Consider the following 21,894-nt stretch of genomic DNA (forward strand, 5'->3'; position numbering starts at 1 on the left):
ATTATTTTTATAATGAGATCACACTGAACACTTATTTAAAAGGAAACAGTTTAACCTTGTAAGCATCAGGAAATGTGATGGCTATTGAGCCAGACAGTTGATTCATTCTGAGTGTTAGCCCTCCCCCAAACACAACTTATGAGACCTCAATATTAGAATTGAGCAATAACCCCAACTGCTGGATAATTACAGCAGCCCCCACTGCACATTGTGCTAAGTGAGTAGGAAACAAAAGGTGAGCTTGCAGCACTTCAGCAGACGGGTGATAAATCCACCAGCTGCAGCAAGTGCTTTCTGCAAAGCTCTCATGACAAATATAGCATGTGCCAGCTGTTTTTTTGGTTGAATTATACTATAATATGCTTCAGTTACTCTTAGTAATTATGAATTTTGTATCCTGCCAGTACCTGCAGCTGTCTCTCATCCTGGTAAGATTTTTTTTCTTTAATTAACATCTTAAAATAAGCAGCTATGGCTGCCAAACATTGCACAAGTGCAGCCAAGAATAATGTTTCAGAAAAAGAGGCAACTTCCTCATCTCAAGATGCCATGCAATTCACTCCCTCTACTAAGGAGAAAGCATTCATGGCTAACACTTCATATATTGCCACCAAAAAAGGTCATTCCTCAGAGGCAGACTATTTTCAATCACAGAAAAGATAAAAACAGAGAACTCCAAACCCCACACATGCCTACTGATGAGTCAGGGACTCCAGCTATGACAAAGAAATGTGTCAGAGGCAAAAACTGGAACAAAGACACCCAAAATAGCTGCAGTCAGATGGCTTAAGCTAAGCAAAGTCTTTAAATATAAAAACAATATAGCAAGGATTCCCTTTTAAGTACTGACAATTATCATGCAAGTGACTATTAAGGAAATTAAGCCATTCTGTATAGTTACTCAAATTAATGGGTTTATGCTACAAGTGTTTTTTATCCCCCCCCCCCAAAAGTTATATCTTGCTACACAATAATGGCAGATGAATGAGATTATTAATTTGTTTGTTCACATTGTATATTGTTACTGCATTTTATTACTTCTGTAGTTAGAGTTCAGATTTTAAAGCTCCTCAAATGCAGTGTTTCATGGAAGCAAACCTACACCCTGTATAGTTTAAGCCAATGTTTATAAATTGTTTCATGCACTGTTTTTTAGAGGAACAGACCTGTGTACACCTATTTCTACTCCTATTCAAGGTGAACTGAGCAGTCATCCATGTGTCTGACAGGCCAAAGCAATATCCATGGCAAGTTGAGAGAACTGTCAGTTTCCTGTCAGGTTTTTAAGTTAGGGGATTGACCTTTCTCCCTGTCTGCAGTTGTCCAGATCTAGCCCACTTGAAGGGCATTCTGGGATGATTCAGTCATTGGATTCAATAGAAAACTTTGTTTATCCATGTGAATCTTATTGCTCCAACCAGAATCATGTTCAACAAAAATAAGCTCCTGGTGTTGGCCACTGCTGCAGAGTCTGGCAAGGGTTTATTTGCTTACCTGCAAAATTCTCTATTTACCCCAAATTTTCATTCTCAGGGTAAGGACATAAAAAGCTACAAAAAATACTGATATTGCAAAAAATAAATGCCAATGAGATGGCAGATATGATTAACCATCTTTTGCATTTATGCATTTATGTACAGACCTGTAAAGGTGGGCTTTACAGAACAAATCAATCATCTTCCCTTATGTTTAAAACTTGCAAAGTCTGTCACTTCATTTTATTTGAGCAGATGCTGGCAGACTGAATTACCCTGGTTTTGCCTGAATTCTGCTGTCAGAACTGTCTCTTTCAACCCTTCCCACTCTACCCTCTGTTCTGCTGTTACTGAGTTTATTTCCTTCCAATTTACAAATTTCCTAAACATCCCTTTGGTATTGTTGATTCCACTTCCTATGTGCTGTGTCATTTCTTCTTCTCAGCTGAAGTCTGAAGAGCTACAGAGCTTCACAGGGATGCTGTAAAGCAACAAGAGCAGTCTCATCCAGATGTGGCCAGATGTGGAACCATTCTTCTGGATTATAGTGCTTCACTCAATGCAAGAGCCTTTAAAATCTTGTGTGTGCTTTCCTCACTTCTTTCAAAGGTAAATTCTTTCAAATGAAGACAAGAAAAGTATTGGCATTGAGTTTTTTACCATGGCTGTCAAAGGCAGATCACCTTAAATTTTTGGGACATTCCCACTGAGAGCCTAAAGCTTTATAATTGGAAGCTCTGCACCCTGTAGGTCAGCAATAACAGCAACATGGATTGTTTCTAGTTCTTATCAAATTCAACAGCCATTTGTGGAGAAGTGACACTGGAGATCAAAATGGCTTTTTCAACACTAAGTCTGATTTGGTTATTTGGATTACATGGACAAAAATCCACATATACAGGACCAGGGGAAAGAATCAGTTAATCTGATTAACATAAAATACTTAAATTATTCACCAAGACTTAAAAGATCTTTTCATGTCATGAAAGAAGTTTGACAGTTTTATAAAACTTCTATACTTCTGTTTTCCAATTAAATTCCTATAAAGAATATGAAGGATGACTTTTTTTTACAACTTTTTGCAATGATCACTCACTTTATACTATTTTACTACTATTTTATAATTGAAAGCATTTGCTGGCTAAGTTCACTTCAGTACATATTAGCAGTCCAAGTACATTTACCATGGATGCAATCAGGGGTCAGAGCAGTTTGGTTTCTGACTCTGCCAGAGCAGCCACTGTGGGAATAAAGGGAATAAACTTGGCAGTGAGTTGTTGGCTATGCTGCCAAGAGAAAAGTTTGTATCTGGAATGATGACCTGTATGACAAGGAACAGTGACCTCCTTAGACACCTTCAGGGTTGACTGGGACAATGAAAGTGAAGCAAAAGTGGCTCCTTGCCCTTCTGCAAGGTGAAGATGAGGTCTGTTACCCAGAAATTCTCCTTAAGATGCATGCAGCAGGTTAGGATGCTCAGAGGCAAGAAAGCTTCTCATAAATGAAGACTGTAATACACTTGTATGAAGGAAATGTAAATGTAATTTAGTCTACAAGTACTCAGTACACTGCCTCCAGTTTCAGCCCTGGATCTGAATTCCAAGTTCAGTTTTATCAGCAACAGTTCCATGTTTAACTTGAATGAGACCCAAAGGTCCAGAAAAGCACAGTATAATTTTCAGTGAAGCTTGGAAGGATCAATTTACTTATCAACACTTCTATCTACAGTTTTTTCACTGATCCACTAGATTCTTAGGTTGTTTACATAATATGCTCTACCATTACAGTTTGCAAAATTTACTTTTACTTCTTAATTTTTTTTTCAGATCAAAACCCTAACATTCACTAGTGCTGCTTCATTCTTTAGAATTATTTAATGCTTCCTTTGTGCATATGGATTACACCTCACCAACAAAACCCTGCAGACCTAGAACATGACAAATGAGCAGCACAGAATGTGGTAAAGTTAGCAGCTGCTGCTGGTCAGTTTAATAAAAAGCCAAAAATGCTTCAGTCACCTTCACATGGGAAATGAAAGCAATGAGGACAGGACTGGAAAACCACCCTGACTTTGAGGCAAAGGAATGGGAAACACCTACACCAACAAATGGGACACTGAGTCAGTGTTTATGGGAGCTGCACTACCAGCAGCCTCCTGGTGCAATGCAATCCAAAATGCTTCCCCCACACACATGGAAAGGACTTGGTTAGGAAGTTTATAACTTCCTAAAAAACCACTCAGCTATAAAACACATTAGCATGCTGCAAGAGTAATGATTCTTGTTAAAAACTGTATTTTTGTTAAAAAATTGAATTCTGCTAGATGTCACCAACACACCCTCTGCATTTGCTCACCTATTTACAGGGATCCTTTGTTCCCTTGGACCCCACCACGAGGCTTGGTGAGAACATTTCCTGCATTAGCCTCAAGAGACCTTTCAAACACAGCATTTAATTAACAATAGATTAATTAATCTATTACCAGTATCAGTCTTATTTTGTGTTGTTAATGAAATTTCCCCGATAAATGCATTTGCTGCAAAATTATTGTGCTTTTTAAATAATCAGCAACTTGATTTTAGTTCCCAACACAGTAAGAAGCTACTTGCTGTTCTGTACCTGCAGTCAAAATGTTATTGTGATAGATGAAAAGAAATATGATAATTATACATTTATAGTATAAGCAAGGACTGTTGTGCTGAATAATTACTACAATGTAAATTCTGGAGCTGATTTTCATACCAACTGCATTCTGCACTACATTGCTGAGTGTCTGGCATATAGGGTGAAAAAACAAGCTGGCTTTAAAATTTCCAGATAATACTGATAAGGGTCAGTCAGACTACTTGTCACCATGATATCAGAGCATCAGTGCACAGATTTAACATCAAATTCCAGAAACCTTCCTGTTTCTGTTGCCAGCTTCCTTGCCAGGTAGAGCAAATGCCTAACAAAGACTTTTATTTCTAGTTTGTCCATTATGAAAAGGCATAACACACAAAACCATATCATAAAGTAACTGACTTAGCTTTTAGATTTGCACCAAAATAGCTACTGAAGTCACATAAATAGGGACATTTTCAAGATTTATTACCCACTTTTCATCCAGGTTCACAAAGCAGACTTCCTTGTATTTTCTATGTCAGCATTTTGCTGCAGATAAATAAGGTCTAAATCTTTTGGTCTGCTGTAACAACATTTTAACACTGAACAGTAAAGATTTTAGAGGGAAAACAGCTATATCACAGATAACTTTAATTATTTTGGAAGTCTGCAGTTTTCTCCTTTTAAGTGGAACTTGCTGAACCACATCCAGGATGTAGTGATGAACCCAGATGCTCAGCTGTGAAGTTTTGTATTTTGATTCACAGAAAATAAACTACAAGTTTGAGAGCTGAAATTTACCTTAGCATGAAAGATTGCAAAATAATTTTCTTCTCCAGTTACTGCATTTGCAAAAGAAGCTAAAAAAGTATCAGTAAGAGCCAGGTAATTACATAGAGTGAAGCTACACCACTAGAACTGTCAGTGAATCAGCTCCCAGTGTCTCACAAACAGGCTCAATGCTCTTGTCTTCTGAAAGAGGCTTTTCCCTTTCCTAAAGAACTGTTTAATAATAACCTTTGCAAAATGCAGGATGTTTTAGTGGAAAGTAAAGCCAGCCTGTACCTGAACAGATAAGGTTAAAAGCCCCCTGTAACTGTTTGCTTAGGGAAGGAAAAGATGAGCATGTATTTCACTGCAAAGGTGGATATCCAGGTTAACAGTAGTGGCAAAGTAGATTTTCCTGGCTTGTGTTTAGAGCTGGGTTCTAATTCCACTCACACCACTGGAATTCTGACAGCCAAGCTATGCTTCAGGAACTGTAACTACAGAAATTGCATGGGGTACTGGAAATATGAGTGAAGCTGAGAATTGTGAAGTATTACATTAATGATAAAACATGAAAAAACCCCAGGACTACCCCAAAGGAAAGGAAAGGTAGAATTCACAGGTTCCCAGTTTTAATAGGGAAAAGCTTAGCTTCCATGTTAACATGATAGCAAAGCAACTTCTAAAATCACTCTCAGCAAAGAACCACATGAGTGAATCACTTTAAGTGATTAAAGGGCTGCTTCAAATTTATCAAGTTAACAGAGATACACAACCTGAATTCTTCTTCTCAAATCTACTGAAAGATAATGCAGTGTTATATTCCTTTCTAACTACTTTAATTTTAAAGAAATTACACTAATGAAATAAGGCTTCCTATTTTAGCAGTTATTGTGGACCAGTGTGTCAACCTCCTCCAAGTTTTAAGCACTTTTGAAGAAGAGGAGATCTTGAGGACATAAACTTCTCTGCAGTTCTATAAAAACACCAGGCTGATTTAATCTCAAATTAATAGCCTACTTGAGCTAACTGTCAGCATTTCCTGAGCCTAGAAATGAAGCACAGGGGACACTTGCAAAACTGAAAATATTCTTGTATTCTGCACTGCAAAATACAAGCATCAGCTTAGAAATATGGGTGAATTAAGAGAAAAGTTATGCAAATTATATTATGTATAAGTTATACAAATGCACAAAGTTTCTATTGTATTTTTTTCTCAGGAGAATCACACAACCCATTTTTATCTTCATTTATAACAGCAACTGTGCAGTAGAGCACATTAGATGTACATTCCAAGAGGTTTTTGTCCAGTTTATTTTACAAGTCTGGAGATTCACTCCACAACTGATGTTATGGCTTTTCTGAAGAGGTACAGAAGTTCTCATAATCTGAAGTTAAAATTGTCTGAATTGAATGTGCTGTATCTTAAAGGAGAAAAATGAAAAGTAATATATTCCATTTGCTTTTTGTCATTACAAAATCTTACACATTATCTACAAGATAATGAAACAATTAAAGTTTTTCTTCAGTGCTGACTTCAGAGAGCATCACAGTTTAGATCACTTTGTTTTGATGCAAGCACATCTTTGAGTCTGGATGATTTGCTCTTTATGGGTTTTCACCACAAGTTTTTCACCCCAAACAGCACCTGACCCACCCTTTGCAGAAGGAGAACAAAACTGCACTTACTTCAGCTTACTGATCCTGGCTTCTGCAGTTTCAGTGAGGTTCTTTGTTTCTTCTTTCCACCTGTTTGTTGCTTTCTGCTGAGCTACCAGGAGACGTCTGAGCTCAGTGCTGGACTTGTGGCTGGTGTCCTCCAGCTCCCTGAGTCGAGCTTCGTACCCGTGTTCTTTCACTGCATGCTCATGCTCCATTGTGCTTATCTGAAAAAACCCCACAAATCCAGCACAATCTAATCTCTCACTCTTCACCTTTTTTTTATATTTGTTTTACAATGCCTGAGTTAAATTTATAAATGTTTGTTGAAAGTGTGTAAGATACAATAATTAAACTTCTAATTATATACTCAGAGCTAGGTGTTCCCAAAGCCAATTTAAGCAAATAGGACGACTGACAATAAAGGATAATGAGCTGTGTATGCTTATTTTTGTAAGTAATCTTTATTCTTCTCCCTTGTGTTTCCTCCACAGAAACAAGCTGGTTCTTTTTCATCTAGCTAAATGTGTTAGGAGTTTCATAACTGCATCTGCAACCCTTTGTACATCAGAGGGAAATGAAATCAAGCAGTGAATCTTATCTGTGACTGTAATGGAAGCCTGCCTGATTAAAAATGAGACAGACAAAAATTTAGTATATGCTTTCTGTGCTTCACATCCACCACCTCTCTGCTACAAGATCCTCATCCTTTGTTTAAGCAAAGGGTTCTGGACTTGTACAAGAGTCCCTGCTCAATTTCACAGCTTGCTTTATCTTGTAGTGCAAAGTGGAAGCCAGATTTGAGCTGGTCCCCACTCACACCTTGCAAAACTGCTTGCTGAGGGTTGTCTTCATTGCTCCAGATCCTCAGATCCCTTTCTTTGGTATCTTTACACTGCAGAGGGGAAAGGAGCAGCTTTCAGAAAGCACATCAAGGAGGAAAGCTGTTCCTCCATCCAGGAGCCACAGGCACCCTGAATCTGTTAAGGTTATTACTGATTCCTTATCCCACCTGCAGCCTGCTCAGCATTTAATGGAAAATATTCAAAAAGAACATTAACACTGGTTTTTTTTTTTTTTTTGCAGCTAAGCATAGAGAACAATTTCCTCTGCCCAGGAAATAAGAAACAGTGCTTGAGAGCCACACTGTTAAATTATTTATTAGTTACACACTGTCCTGTCAACATGTCAACATGGTGGACACACAAGTAGAGGAACACTGTGGGCAAAAAGTCAGACAGACAAAGATTTCTGACACATTAGAGACAATAAATAAACAAAGATTGGGAACTGCATTATTTAATCTATTCATTGCTTATTTAAAGCAAAGAACATTTGGGGTCTTCTTATCAAGGAGAATTTAATACACATTAAAATGCAATTTAATTAGCAGAGATTGAGTTCCCCCATGGATTCTGAGGACACACAATGCAACAATAAAATACTTTTAAGCAGCAACCAGGATGCATCTGGAAACTCTCAATCTTAGTTTAAACATTATATGTTCTTTTCCTTAAAACTGCTGCCTTACTAAGCAAATATCAGCCTTGCATTTCAAAGAAAAGACCAAAAACAACCATACCTTGATTTTAGCTTTTTTTTGAGCCTCCACTGCCAGTTTTCTCAAACCCTCCATTTCATTGTGCAATTGTTCATTCTCCTGCTGAAGTTTCAGTCTTTGTTCACTGACAAAGGAACTCTTTTCTCTTTCTGAATCCAGAGTGCTTTGCAATTTACTGATAACTTCCTGGCAACGGGATTTCTCTTCCTCAGAGCTAAAAGAGAAGGAAAGTCTGGCTGCAACTGAAGAACTGAACAACTACTGAACCAGAGAATGAAAGAAATAGACTGGGAGCTATCAACAAATCAGCAAAGAATGTTATCATGATGATGAAATTGATAAAATCAATCTTAGTTTCACAATTGTGGTATCTTAATACTATGTCTGCTACTGAATGAAAGGATTTGACAAAGCCCTATCAACACACATTGAAAAGTTCAAATAGTCCAAGTGGTTTCCACTGCTTTCTCTTCTTACATCTGTAAACATCTGTAACATCACTTACTTCATTTCCAGCTGTTTCAATTTATTTTGTGTCACCTGCAGACCCCGCTGCAGGTCATCCTTGGCAGCTTCTGCAAGTAAATACTTCTGATGCAGCTGCTCCAGCTTCCTGCTGTCAGATTCGTGCTCTCTGTGCTCCCTGTAAATCTGAAGAGCCAACTCACATGTCAGTTTACTCCTCATTGCATCCTCTTTCCCCATGATTTAAAATTAAACTGTATTTCTAACGTTGTTGCTGCCACTTGAAAAAGAGGAAAGATTCCAATGATCTGATCAGACATTTATTTTGTATTCTGTCCATTGATCTTAACTGAAATATCTACCAGCATTCTTTTGGTTATGCTAAACATCTCTTTTACTTTTTACACTTTTCAAAGAACTTTCTTTTTCAGTTTGGTGTTGCTGCTTTAAAAGACCTTCTGGATTAAAAAAAAATAAAATTTGTGGATTAAAAAAAAAAAAGAATACAAACAACCTTAAAGTAAATACATGAAAATTTATAAGAACATTTACTCAAAAATAAAATAAGAAATTAAGGGAGAAATATATGAAAAATGGAAAAAAAAATCTATGTATTTTTTCCTTCTGTAAAGAGATCTTAAATGTGATGTAAAAATACAATTGCCTTACCTTTTCAAGTTCTTCTTCCACTGCTCTCTTTTCTCTAATGGCTCGTTCAATTTGACTTTGTTTTTCTGCACATTCCTTTTCATAGAAGTAATTTTGAAATAAGATTTAATAAATCAAAATAAAAACTCAAGAAGTGCTGAAGCCAAACATCACCCAGTGCAAATGCAGTTCTTGATGCTGCCATGGATGCATTTGATTTTGTTTACCTGCTCATTAATTTCTCTATAGCATCACTCAATATACAGACCAAGACACATCAAATGAAACCTTTTAAAAATAAATTTAATGCATAAATAGGTGCATAACCACTGAATTCTTCTGGTCACCTGCATAATTTATTACAAGTTGCTGGTCCATTCAGAAATAGGATGTCTGTGATCCACAGACTTTCTGTTAGGATACTTTCTCAGCTTTCATATCAGCTTTCCTTTCTACACATACAAGATATTCATGGAAGCTGAGTTCAGAGTCTATGAAAGAAACAGGGATACTTCAGAAGTGCCATCACATGGGAAATATTTTCTAGAGCACAGATCTCACTGTCAAAATGCCAGTGAATTCATCTCTGGAGACATGCAGGATGTAATGTGTACAGCAATAGAGGACTGTCCTACACAATTACTCATTATTGACCTAAAATACTAAATTCTAGTGGAAGTATTTGATCAGCAAAAGTCTTAGAATGTTTTGCTACTGAAAATATTTTTATCACTCAACTCCATACCATCTGAAGAGCTGAAACTTCTTCTGTCAGCCGAGAAAGCTGCATGTTACATTGCTTCTTTGCAGTGTCTACCTGGGACCAAAATAAAACTCCAAAATTAGTCTCACTAACTTCTTTTCCATCTTGCTTTTTGACATATAGATGTAGTATAAAGGTGGTGCCTGTATCTAAAGCATGGAAATATCCGGGACAGCAATAACTGACAGCTCTTATGACATAAATGTTAGAAGAATTATTATTATCACTCCTTACTACTTTAATTTAATTAAGGGTGTTTAGGAGACAAAAAAGCACAAATGAAGACACCACAAGTGCCATTCACATCTTCACAGTGCAGCCTTCTCCAAGCCAGTGTCTGCAGAGACACCAACACTTTTGCTTCTTGTTTAGAACATGTCTGGACAATAAATGCTGAAGAGGATGGTGCTATCACCATGCTGCCTTGCCACTGATATTATCCAAACTCTTGTGAGAAAACCGCTTGTGATGACCATGCACCAGAGGAAAACAAAAAAATCTTCCCATCTTTCTGAACATCAGAACTTACTTCCTTTCTAATTCTTGCAGCAGTATTTTCTGCAAGTTGAGACATTTCATCCTGCAGTTTTTTGATCTCTTCTTCCTTTTGTTTCTCCCCAAAGAGTGCCTAAAAGAAAAATAACAAAATGAAAAAGCACTGATATTTCAGTGTGATACTAAGAGCACCAAGAGAAAAACACACATTGCTCAAAAAACATTTTCTTTTCCCTTTTACTTTTTACACTGAGGCTCAGTAACACTGACACTGAAAACATGTGGCACTAAATGCACATTCTTGTAAATCAGAACCACACAAAGCATTAGTGTCAGTAGATGCCTTTTTCTATTGGGACTTGGAGATTTTGGCTGAGCATGGAATTATACAGAAGAAAGCACAAGAACCCAGAGCAAAATTTCCACTTCAGTCTCCTGCAGAGCAAGGAGAAAACAATTTGAAACACAAAGTGTTAACATATATGTATATTAATGTGCATGTTTTTTAATCTGTTCATTAACTGAACATGATTTTTTTTTCTTACGTTCATTGAATTTTCTTCCCAATTTGAAAAATTCAGGATGTTTAAGCCAGAGGAGTAAATTAAGAATTGTCTGCTTGGTTTTGGCTGCTTAAGCCTTGTTTTCATATCAATATTTTTGGCACAAACGTTTTTCTGTGATAGTTTAACCACACATTGTATACAAAAGTTTCTTTTAAGGCCCTCCAATGTCTAGGTTTCTTTGTCGATGACTCTGTACTTTCCTTGTTTCCTGTGTCTTGTCTTTAACAGTTATAAATTCATAACAGAACCTTCCTTTTTTTTTCCTGACACCAGTACTGGATAAGAAACCCTGAACTCTTGTCAAGAAGTCAGGAAGATTCATATTTAGGTACAGTGTTATCACTTAGATGACCTTGATCCAGGCACTCAACATATGCTTTGAGGTTTCTACTGTATGACAAATCTGAGTGATGAGTGGTCACATCCCAGTTTGCTCTCTGTGCATGACTAATTTTAATGAAAGCAGCTAGCTTGTATATTCTAAATACCCTAATTTCTAGGAAACACCTGACTTACCTGACTTTTTTGCAGGTTAGCTTCTTCCAAGAGCTGTATGCAATCTTGGACTTTGGCAACAGCATCATATGTCTCACTTTCTAGATTGGCAGACTTGGCCTGAAGCTCTGTGATCTGTTCCTCCAGGGCTACTTTTTCTGTTCTCAGCTGTTCAGCATCTTGAACAGCCACACACAATCTACAAGACAGCAGAAATTTAACAATGTGATGGTCAATCAGGACACTGATCCATTCAAACTGAGCTATTAGTAAGTATCTATTCATAAATTGCCCAAATTGCATTGTTTTCTGCTTGTTTTTGGACAGAGTGTTTTGAGTTTGGTGATCAATCAAGTCCTGGAAAGAAACAGAATTATAGGAGTTAACTCAGATATCTAATCTCAGAAGATCCTTTGAAGAATCCCAGTGATATCCTGGGATACATCACTGAAAATGTTCTATATTAAACCAGAACAGAACAGCCCCAGAAGAAATAAAGTTTTCCTCTGTGGAGGAAACTGAATAACTGGATGTGGGCAATGAAGTTGCAGCTACAGTTTTAGAGAAAGAAAGCCACTGGTAATTTCACAACAGCTCAGGAATTCTCATTGTTTAATTATGATTGTCAGTATTGGCAGGCATGAGAAGGGACAAGAGAGCCTCAGAAGGATTATCTTTGTTACTTCCTAACATGTTTGCCACAAAACATGCAAGGACAGACAACCCCTCTATTTTTGTAGGGTATAAATTTTTGCATGTATCCTGTTAGTAACACACAAGGAGCTCTCTTTACCTTATTTCCAGCTGTTTTATGTTGGACTGCATTTGCTGCAAGCGTTTGTCAGATGCTGTTTCTCTCTCCTGGGCAGACATCCTGTCTTCTTCCTGGAAAGAATGAAAGTATTACTCAGTCCTGATCTGAGCTGAACAAAATAAAGATATGATCACATAAAACAAGCTAGATAACAACTTGCAGTTCATTTAACATCAGCATTCAGAAAATGACTGCCCACTCAGTTGCAACAGAAATTCCTTTCTTAGAATACCTTTCTCTCCAATTGGCTCTGAAGCTTCTCTTTCAATGCCATCATTTCTTCAAGCTTAGCATTTGCTGCCTGCCCATCTATTTTGGCTTGCCTGTATACAAAAAAACCCATTTTTAATAGAGGGGAAAAAAATGGCTCAATTAAAACTTTGTCACAATAGCTGGGAAGAGCAGAAAAACTCCCCAATACTGTTCTCACAGGGCAAAAGAGGTTTTCCTCCTTCTCCCTATGTGGCACAGAGAGAGAGGAATACCAAACTCCAAAAGTCCTGTGGGAATTACTTCACAGATTATAAGGAAGGAGTATGCATTGGTTAAAGAAGGACTAGGAAATCAAAAACTTCAAGCGATTCAATAACTTAGGTATAATTAGTCACAGATATCTTATAGAGAAGTCTTTTTCAAAATTACATTTCACTTTTTAAAGCAACAGGACTAATTAAAACAATTATTATGCACTTTTGAAGAATTCAGCTGATATCCTGAAGGAGAAGAGGGGGAAAAATCCCCAGGAATAGTTGGTGAATCATGTTAATGACTAGTGGCTCTTCATCCTCAGTAGAAAAGTCTGCTGAAAAAAGCAACCCTGCCAGTCCTGTGACTTGGGAACAGAAAGACACAGAGAGAGCTGCACCTGGGGTGTAACCCAATTATTCAGGCTGCAGATCAGGCTAAATTTAAAAACCAATGACTGACTCTATCATAAAGGTAAAAGTGAGCAAACCTGTCTTAGATTAGCTCATGCAAACTGCAGCACCAATGGTCATGAAAGAAGCTGGGAAATATTTCATACTTTTAACAATCAACTTCAACCAAATATTTCTTGTAGAAATACTGATTTTGAATTCAGGGCATGCAAGTCAAGAGTACTGTACCTACATGAAAATCTTAAGCAAAATATACAATCCAAGCAATTTTACCCAATTAATTGGATAAGTTAGTTTAGGGTTACCGTTTCTTTAAGATGCAAAAACTACAATAAAAACATTATTCCTAAAGAAATGGTCTTCAGTGTGGGCCCAAAACTCTGACCTTAGTCCATCTGAAACAATGCATCTTTCTCCTACAAGAAGTACTGGAAATTCAGGAGGACATTAAATTGCCTCCTGCAAAATATTTTAGAAGTGTTGTAAAGCAAAATATAAACTCAAAAGGCAGTGTGAGAAGGGAAAAATAAGAGAAACATAAAAAGGTCATATATATTAGAACACCTGAAGTATTAACAATGCATTTTAAACAACCAAGTTCAGGGTTAGATAAAATTCAGAGGTCTGCATTTTACAGGCAACAAATTGATTCTAAAGATACAGCTTTTATTCTTTATTGTACACTATATCTTTGACCTAATTTTGGCAAGTTATCTCTGTTTAGGAGCTTTAAGATTCTGAAATGCAGATCCATGCCCCAGCTCTGCCAAGTTTCTTAATTTGTGTGTTTTATCCAGGCCATACAAAGCTAAATTAGCTTTGTATGGCCTGGATAACCTCAATTCTCTGACACACAAGTTGGTTTTTTTAAATCTACTTTTGCTTTCCTGACTTAGTACTCTATTCCCATAAATCATGTAAAACTATGGAAAACATGCCAAAGGATTAGAATTGTCTGCACCATATGTTATATAATCCATGCAGATTACATCTTCATGTTACAGAAGCAGCTGGTGAAAATATTCCAGACTTCCTGGAGAGACACTGCAGCAATTTCTAGGGTCAGACAGAGCTGCTGCCATTAACTTTGGGAGTAAAAAACTGGTTTTAGGGGTGCAAGGACTTCAGGCTGATCTGAGAGGAAGGTGAGCATGTATCAGTGTCTGTAACTAGAGATGGATAATGACTGAATTGCTTATTTTACTTTCAGTTCATAAATCCACTGTTGAATGAAATAAAATTTTAATTTGACATCAACCATCACCAGCTAAAAGAGAAGAGAGACACCGTAAACTGGCATTGAATAGACTTGAGCTGTAAACACAAATAATTATGAAATTTTGTCACAGATATTTCTCCTTTCTCTTGATATACTTCAGGAATGTAATTAACACTTCTTTTGCCTTTAACTTCCACAGAACCTAAGGTTTAGAGCTCTTTATTGATAAGAAGTGAAAGGAAATTTTATTAAAAAAATTAAAACTTGGAAGCTTGTTTGAACATACAAATTTCAGAACTGTAATGAGCAACCACATAACTGGCTTTTGAGCAAACTGTATTCTAATGAAGGCCTATCTTCAGAATTAGTTGTGATGTGATACTGACAATTTTTCTTTTAAATCAAAGGTCAAATGTTGACTGTTTCAGGGAAAAGCTGGACCAAACAACACTAACTGGAAATATGTTACTATATATAACACTAATGATGTCTGGCAAACTTCAGAAACAGCTACTGAAGCCATTTTAACTGTGAGGGTGAAATTAGCTTGCAGTACAAACAAGGCCCATGGCACAGCAGCAGGTCAGGAAAAGCTCCAGAAAAGATGTTCATTATTTTTTTAATCTGCCTGCTTCATACCTCAGCTGTTTTCGTAGCTGCTCTAGTTCCACATCTTGTTCTGTCACAGTTTTCAGAAACTGCTGATTGGTCTGCAAAATAAAGAGAGATTTGTAAGATGTTCACTATAGCATTGAAAATGTTACACATGCCTTACACTGATATAGTAAAGATGGCCACAATGGCAGGCAGCACTCAAAATGCACAATATTCTCCTTGTCTTCCCTCTCATCTATTAACTGCTAATGTTTTTCTTGCTTTTTTGACTGTTGCTAAGAATTGTTTTCAGGCACTTGCTACTTCTAAAATATCTGAGTGCTAACACTTCATTTCAAGACCACCACAGAGTACTTAAAGTAAAAACCTCATCTTGCCCAGATCTATTATTTTGGTTTCACTAAAAACAACAAAATATCAGATGAAATGAACTCAGATAATCAATGAGATCTTTCTGCAAATTTCTGCAGTTTACTTCAGTTTTGACTACCCTAAGTATTTTAACATCAGCAGTGAACACTCTTGCCTCAATACTGAATCTCATTTCCAGAGCATGAATAAATATGCTGAACAATTCCAACCTGAGCACATTTAGGAAACACAGCTGTTTTACCTCAATAAAAAATGTCACTAATTAACATGTCTCCTCACTTCCTATTTTTCAGTTTGTTGGTTCACAAAAGGGCTTCATGCTTTATCCCATGACATCTTTATGCCTTTGGTAGCAGATGGTGCCAAATGTTTTTGGGATAATGCAAACAAATGGATTATCTTTATCTTAAATATTGTCTTAACTCTTTTCTCTGATGGGAGAAAAAAAGATTTCAGTGATAAAAACAAGATTAGACTGTTAGAATAGGTTAGGAGTCTTTTTGCCAGTATTCAAAACAAACACTCAAAAAAAATCATACAGGAATCAAAAACAAACTGCCCAGTCAAAAACCTCACCCCTTCTTTCACCTCAATTTTTCAACAAAAAGCTACTGGAGAGATTCTATTAGAACTGCTTGTCAATTTTGGAAGGCCTAGACTAAAGCTTATTAACTAAGAAGTCTCACAGTGTAAGGATGTGGATAAAGCACTGGAAGGTTATTAGAGCTCAGCAAAATGTGCAGAAAGGTGACAAAGACACTGAAGACAGCAGTACCAAAACAGGAATGGATAAAAATGTGCCAGACAGAGCATTTGCAAGAGGGCATAATTGAAAGAAATGTCTCCTTTGTGAAGACATGTGTGAAGTACACTAGCCACATGCTGTAATTCTGAGTGAAGTCTGCAAATTTGAGTGGCACCAGGTATGTGTGAAGGCCTTTTTGCTGTGGTTTTGTACTTTGAGGGTCTGTTAGGAAAATAAAGAAATTACTAATTCACTGTTCAGAAGGTTTTACTCACCACGTGCAGTTGGCGAGTCAGCTGCTGGATGCTACTCAGCTGATCCTAAAAAGAGAATTCAGAGTTTCTTATCATTATTACAGTCAGAAGAAGTGAATAATTAGAAAGCTTCATTGTCACCTGAAAACATTATAAAAAACCCCTATACATGTAGCAGGAAATTCAGTGTGTTTTCATAGATTTCAGCTAGATTGGCTTCATACCCCATGAAATTAGATTTCCTACTGAATTATCTATCTAATTTTTCCTGGGTCACAAACTGCCTCCCTCCAAACCTCACATGCACTTACTATGAAAACATGAAGGGACACATGAACAGTGCTTTTAAAGAGTCACACAGACTGTGGTGCTACTACAAGCATTTTTGCTAAGCAAAGTAACAGACTTTGCACCCACTAATTAAAAAAATGCCTGTTATGGACATTTTAATTTGTTCTTTGCCCTACAGTCCTTATGATGTCCCCTCTCCTCCTTGCCTTCTGTCAACTCCAATTCTACTTGATCTTACCTATTTCTATTTACCTCTGACAGCTGTTTGCTGCTCCTTCATTGAAAGCTAAACCTAAAATAAAAGTTTATTTAACTGGAGAGCTGTTTTCTCTGGGAGATGTTTAAGAATATAAGGCTGTTTAGCCTCGTTCTTGTCAAGGTGGAATTACAATGCACCAAAAATTTAGTTACTAATAAGGAATGGAATCTGGAAACCCTACAACAGCTACCAATGGCTCTCTATACTCTACTGTGTATGTTATTAGTACCTGACAGTGCAACACAAAAATAATTAATAAAAGAAACAGGAGCAGAAATTTGGAACTACACAAAGATCAGAGTCCTCTTAACTACTCCTTGAAATAATTATGAAATTTGACAGAGTACAACAGCTGCACAGACACTTACCCTTTTTCTCAGAAAGGATCACACTACCAAGGTGAACTTAATACCACAAAAAACCAAAAATCAGTAAAAAATTATTTCTGAGGTGAGCTGTAGCTGTGCCCACAAGTGAAGTGTTTTTGAAAATAGAGAGGAAATATTAAAAGAATTTGTACATTCTCTCCTAGGAATACATGTAGCAAAGTACATAAAAGTTTCTATTAGTTCTTCACACACTTAGCATCTTTACACAGCTCATCAGAGCAGAACAACTTTTCTAAGAATTTCCTGAAAGGCCTTCCCCAGACTCAGCAGAAGAGAAACAGGCTGCTAAACACGAGCTAGCATTAGACAAAAGATTAGTGAACTTAATTTTTTCACCTGTTTGCTTCTTTAATGAATAACAGCAAGAAAGGGTGACTGCTTTTCCAGCTATTCAAAGGAGAACAGATACAGAAACACTTTCCCCTCAGAACTCAGAAATCTTAAGCAACTTTTCCAGATGTTCCACCATCCTGAAGATTTCCGACCGTGCAATTCAAACACAGGATTATTTATATACACGTGCACATTTTGTGTACACACATATATGTACATGAAAAAGAAAAAAAAGAACAAAAAGCAATGAGAATTACACTCTGCTTTTTCCTCTCAGCTATGAGAAGGTGTGTTCTGGTCAGGCGCTCCTGGTACTGCTGCTGAAGCCGGTCGTGCTCCTGGGACAGCGTCTGCCAACGCTCCACTGCTTGGTCTCTCTCCTAATTTACAGAAAAATATTCTATCACAGCACCTTTGTCTTCATCTGGCATTGGCTAAAAAGACAGGTCTTAACTTCTGTTGTAAAGAAATGCCATTACTATACTTTTCTCTGCACATATTATTTTAAAATTTAAATTCAAGTGCAGAGAAAGAGATGCTTGGAAGTTGAAATTCCACTTCCAGTTGCTTTTTTTTTGAAGAGTTCAATCTTTCACAGGTCTTTAAGGTAGGCCTGCAGTATAGACACTATTCAAATACCAAAATTCAATTGATATATTGTAATAAACTGAACAAAATTCACTTGTACTTTTACACTTAGATACTATTTTCTACATCCCACACTTCCCTCCTCATATCTCATTACAATAGTTTTGATTAAAATGACAAGTTGCTACAAAAAGCTTGAATTGAACAAAATATTTCATGGAGTTGCTGATCATGAATTTGACTTACAGATGATAAAATTACTGACACAAATTAATATTAAAAATTATTTTATGAATCTAGGAAAGAAGCTTCTTCAATCTTTGAGCTCAAGAGGGGCTCAAAACAGCCTCAAGGAACTCTGCCCAAATGATTTCTGAATCAAGAAATAAAACAGCCTCCCCTAATCTGCCAAGGCACAACAAGAGAAATAAAACAATATAAATGTCTCATCTCACACACTTGCTTTGCCACACGTAGCTCCTCTTGGAGGGTTCTCACTGTGCCTTCATCTGCAGGAATATCACTTTCCAGATGCACAAAAGGAAGAGCCTGCAGTTGCTTCTCAAGAGGCTCTTTCAACTCTGCATGCAGCCTGAAATTCAAAGAACTAAGTTCAGCAAGGTATTTCTTTAAAAGGGATTTTTTAACAACTGAAATATACTGTGCCTTCCACCTGTACATTTTACTTCCTTCCAAGTCAAATTTCAATATATTCAATTGTGTTCTATAAACAAAATGGACAGTTTGAGATAGTGTCACATCTAGGTCTTTTAGTGACATGGTAACATCTCCTCTACCTGGTGCTGTAATCTGTATGAGCACTTCAAAACTCTAATGTTAGGCTCCTGAATTTACTAAGTAGAAGATTTCAAAGATATCAAGGTTCTAGGAAATAAAATCTTTTAATGTTTAGAAATCATGAGAAATGGCAGCAGCAACATGGCAGTGCAATTATTTACCTTTCATTTTCCTTGGTGACTTCTTCCAATTTTTTCTTCATCCCACTCATTTGTGCCTGATACAAAGACATTCAAGAGTTAGCAGTCATTTAAGTAACACAAACTCTGGTAACACTGTCAATTCTGTATTTCTGACGGACATTGTAAAAGATGGACAATCTAATCCAATACAATACAGGAAATGAAAGTCAATTGATTTTTTAAGGCAAGTCACAGGATGCCACTTGAATTTCATGGCTGCCAAGTCCTGTTACACCTCAGAATTTATTAGTTATTAAGACATTAAACTTAACCTTTTGAAAGTCTAAGGGCTCTTACAGATTGATTTTTAATTAACTCAAGTTTTTAGGGGTAGAGTGGATAACTTATCTTTTATGCTGCAAGCATTTGATGAAAGCTTAGCAATTCAGTGAGGAGAAACTCCTGTTATTTGCACCAAACTGGCTGTTTTGTTTACTAGTGCAAGGAAGCCATAGTGCTTCTGTTCCCTCCTGAAACTGATCAAGCTGCAAGACTATTTGCAAAATCCTCATGATGGACAGATCAAACCAATTAAATGCATTAAACCAAAAGCAGTGTGGAACTTCTGCATGAAGATCACAAGCAAAAATTGCTTTCTGTGTACCATAAGTTTCAATATCACTTATATTTTCAGTCATGTGAAAGGAAGATGGATCCCACCTCAACCCCCAGGATGACACTGTTGCAATTTGGACAATCTCCCAGCTTTTCACAGAAGCTCTCCATTCATCCCCTTGAGGCAGCCTGCAGTCCAGCAGCTTTGTGAAGCATGACAAAAAGTAGTGCCCACATAATCACTAAAAGGAGAAATTTCCAGTCTGAAATGTAGGGAATGCCCATACCTGATAAAGCTGCAGCTGCTCTCTCATTTCCTCCACCTGTTTTCCATACTCTGTGATGAGAGCTGACAAGCTAAGAAGTTGAAAAATATGATCAGAATAAGTTTTGGAAATGCTGAACTGCTCTGATAATTAACTAGTTTTAAATAATTTTTAATCTAGAGGCCAGAACAGAGCAGTCACTTTTCTTGAGTTTCAGAATCAAATGAACAAATTTAATCACTACTTTAAATAATGATTATTAACAGCAAGGGTTCTAGATAGCAGAAATAAAACATATAATGGGATATTATAAATGACCATTAATACAATATTAATATTTCATTGAGTCACACAGAATCCCAAATATTAAAAGACTAGACTACAATGCAGAACACTGTAGTTCTACTTCTATACATTCTCCCTCCTAATATTTTTATAACTGCTAGCAGTTCTCTGAAAATTCTATATTAAAAGCTAAGAAGAAAAGCTAGGTTATTTTTGTAAGAGTAAATTACAGTGATCATGAAACCATTTACTGATAGACAAGTGTCAGTCGAAGAGTGCCAAAAAATTTTTTTAAAAACATCCCCCAATCTCAACAGACAGCAGTTACCTGTGTTACCTAGATCTGTGCAGTCTTACCACAACTTTTGTTTATTCGCTCAAAACTTGGACTAAAAATCCCTTCATTCATCTCTCATCCTTTATTTTACAGCTTGTGGCAGTAAAGTCAGTAATTTAATTTACTGAATAAACACAATACCACCTAGAAAGAACTTTTACAATAACACCTCTACAGACACATGTATACAGGACCTAGTTCACCTGGATATTTATACTCCTGTGAGCACATAACAATTTCCTTCAACTACACTGCATCATTCCCATTTATCACTTGGAATCAGTTACCTTTGGTCCATCATCCTGGATCCTGATGTGCCGTCACCACCAAGGGCATGCTCCTGTAATGGAGTAATAATTTAATCATTAGTAATTGCACATAAATGTATGTGTTCTTAAACTTTCATATGAAACCCAAAACTGTCTGTACTGTAATTTGTACACAATATGCCACAGAATTACTTTCAGGTTTATGTTCAAAAACCCTTGAGTGCTGTCCCAATATGAAAAAATAATAATATTTTTTTCCTGGGCATGCTTTGATTTCAAGCATAATTACATCTGAGGGAAAATCAACTCAATCTTAAAAGAACAATCATGAGTTTGTGTAAGAGCTTGGTTAATTTCCATGCATCTCAGCATCAGGAAAGCACTGAAGCCAGAGCTTCTGCACAAGCTTTCAGACAGGCTTAGGGTACCCAGCATAAAAAGCTACCTCAACATGAGGCCAATCTCTTAGAAAAGTGAAGTAGTGTACAGAATTACAAATCAGGTGCTCTTTCAGGGATAAAACTTTCAGAAATGCACCAAAAAATACCACAATCCATTGTTAGGGCAGTTTTTTCTGCTGTTGCTCTGTTGTATGAAGGACCCAAAACAGAGCCAAACAACCCTGAAGTGAGCTGTGCTCCATATTTGGAAAGTTGTTTATCACAAAACATAATAATAAAAAATTTTACTCCTCCCTTGCCTGAGTTCACATACCTGCTCAGCAGTAATTCTCAGAACCTCACTGGTTTCACAGTGTCCAAGTGCCATTTTTAGCCTCTGATCTGAAAAACACCACATTTGAGAATCATGGCTATAATGCAGGCCTCAATCTAAATAAATGGGACTGGCAGTCAGAAATATGTTTAACAATATAATGCTTCAAGGGCAAAAAAAAAAAAAAAAGTTTCTAAAATTCTTCTATTTAGCACAACTGTTTAAAAAATAC

At 36.8% G+C, this 21,894-nt stretch overlaps 1 protein-coding gene across 3 annotated transcripts in view; it reads right to left on the reverse strand.

The window, feature by feature from the left end:
• The window catches only part of SCLT1 (sodium channel and clathrin linker 1), a 31,800-nt gene that overhangs the window by 6,454 nt on the left and 3,452 nt on the right, over positions 1-21,894 (reverse strand). For 2 of the 3 annotated variants that reach the window (XM_058023783.1, XM_058023781.1), the window contains exons 2-18: positions 21,663-21,730; positions 20,967-21,019; positions 20,079-20,148; positions 19,216-19,271; positions 18,716-18,848; positions 17,926-18,048; positions 16,418-16,462; positions 15,050-15,120; positions 12,546-12,636; positions 12,293-12,384; positions 11,521-11,698; positions 10,473-10,571; positions 9,926-9,997; positions 9,202-9,276; positions 8,573-8,718; positions 8,089-8,281; positions 6,537-6,733 (exon numbers count right to left, since the gene is read on the reverse strand). In XM_058023783.1, coding sequence (XP_057879766.1) covers positions 6,537-6,733; positions 8,089-8,281; positions 8,573-8,718; positions 9,202-9,276; positions 9,926-9,997; positions 10,473-10,571; positions 11,521-11,698; positions 12,293-12,384; positions 12,546-12,636; positions 15,050-15,120; positions 16,418-16,462; positions 17,926-18,048; positions 18,716-18,848; positions 19,216-19,271; positions 20,079-20,148; positions 20,967-21,019; positions 21,663-21,716 — 1,748 coding nt within the window. In that variant the 5' untranslated portion in view covers positions 21,717-21,730. The remainder of the gene's footprint in view (positions 1-6,536; positions 6,734-8,088; positions 8,282-8,572; positions 8,719-9,201; positions 9,277-9,925; positions 9,998-10,472; positions 10,572-11,520; positions 11,699-12,292; positions 12,385-12,545; positions 12,637-15,049; positions 15,121-16,417; positions 16,463-17,925; positions 18,049-18,715; positions 18,849-19,215; positions 19,272-20,078; positions 20,149-20,966; positions 21,020-21,662; positions 21,731-21,894) is intronic. The other variant, XM_058023782.1, reaches the window with a different exon arrangement.

The sequence above is a fragment of the Melospiza georgiana genome, chromosome 5 (genome assembly GCF_028018845.1).
Source record: "Melospiza georgiana isolate bMelGeo1 chromosome 5, bMelGeo1.pri, whole genome shotgun sequence".
Classification (NCBI taxonomy): Eukaryota; Metazoa; Chordata; class Aves; order Passeriformes; family Passerellidae; genus Melospiza; species Melospiza georgiana.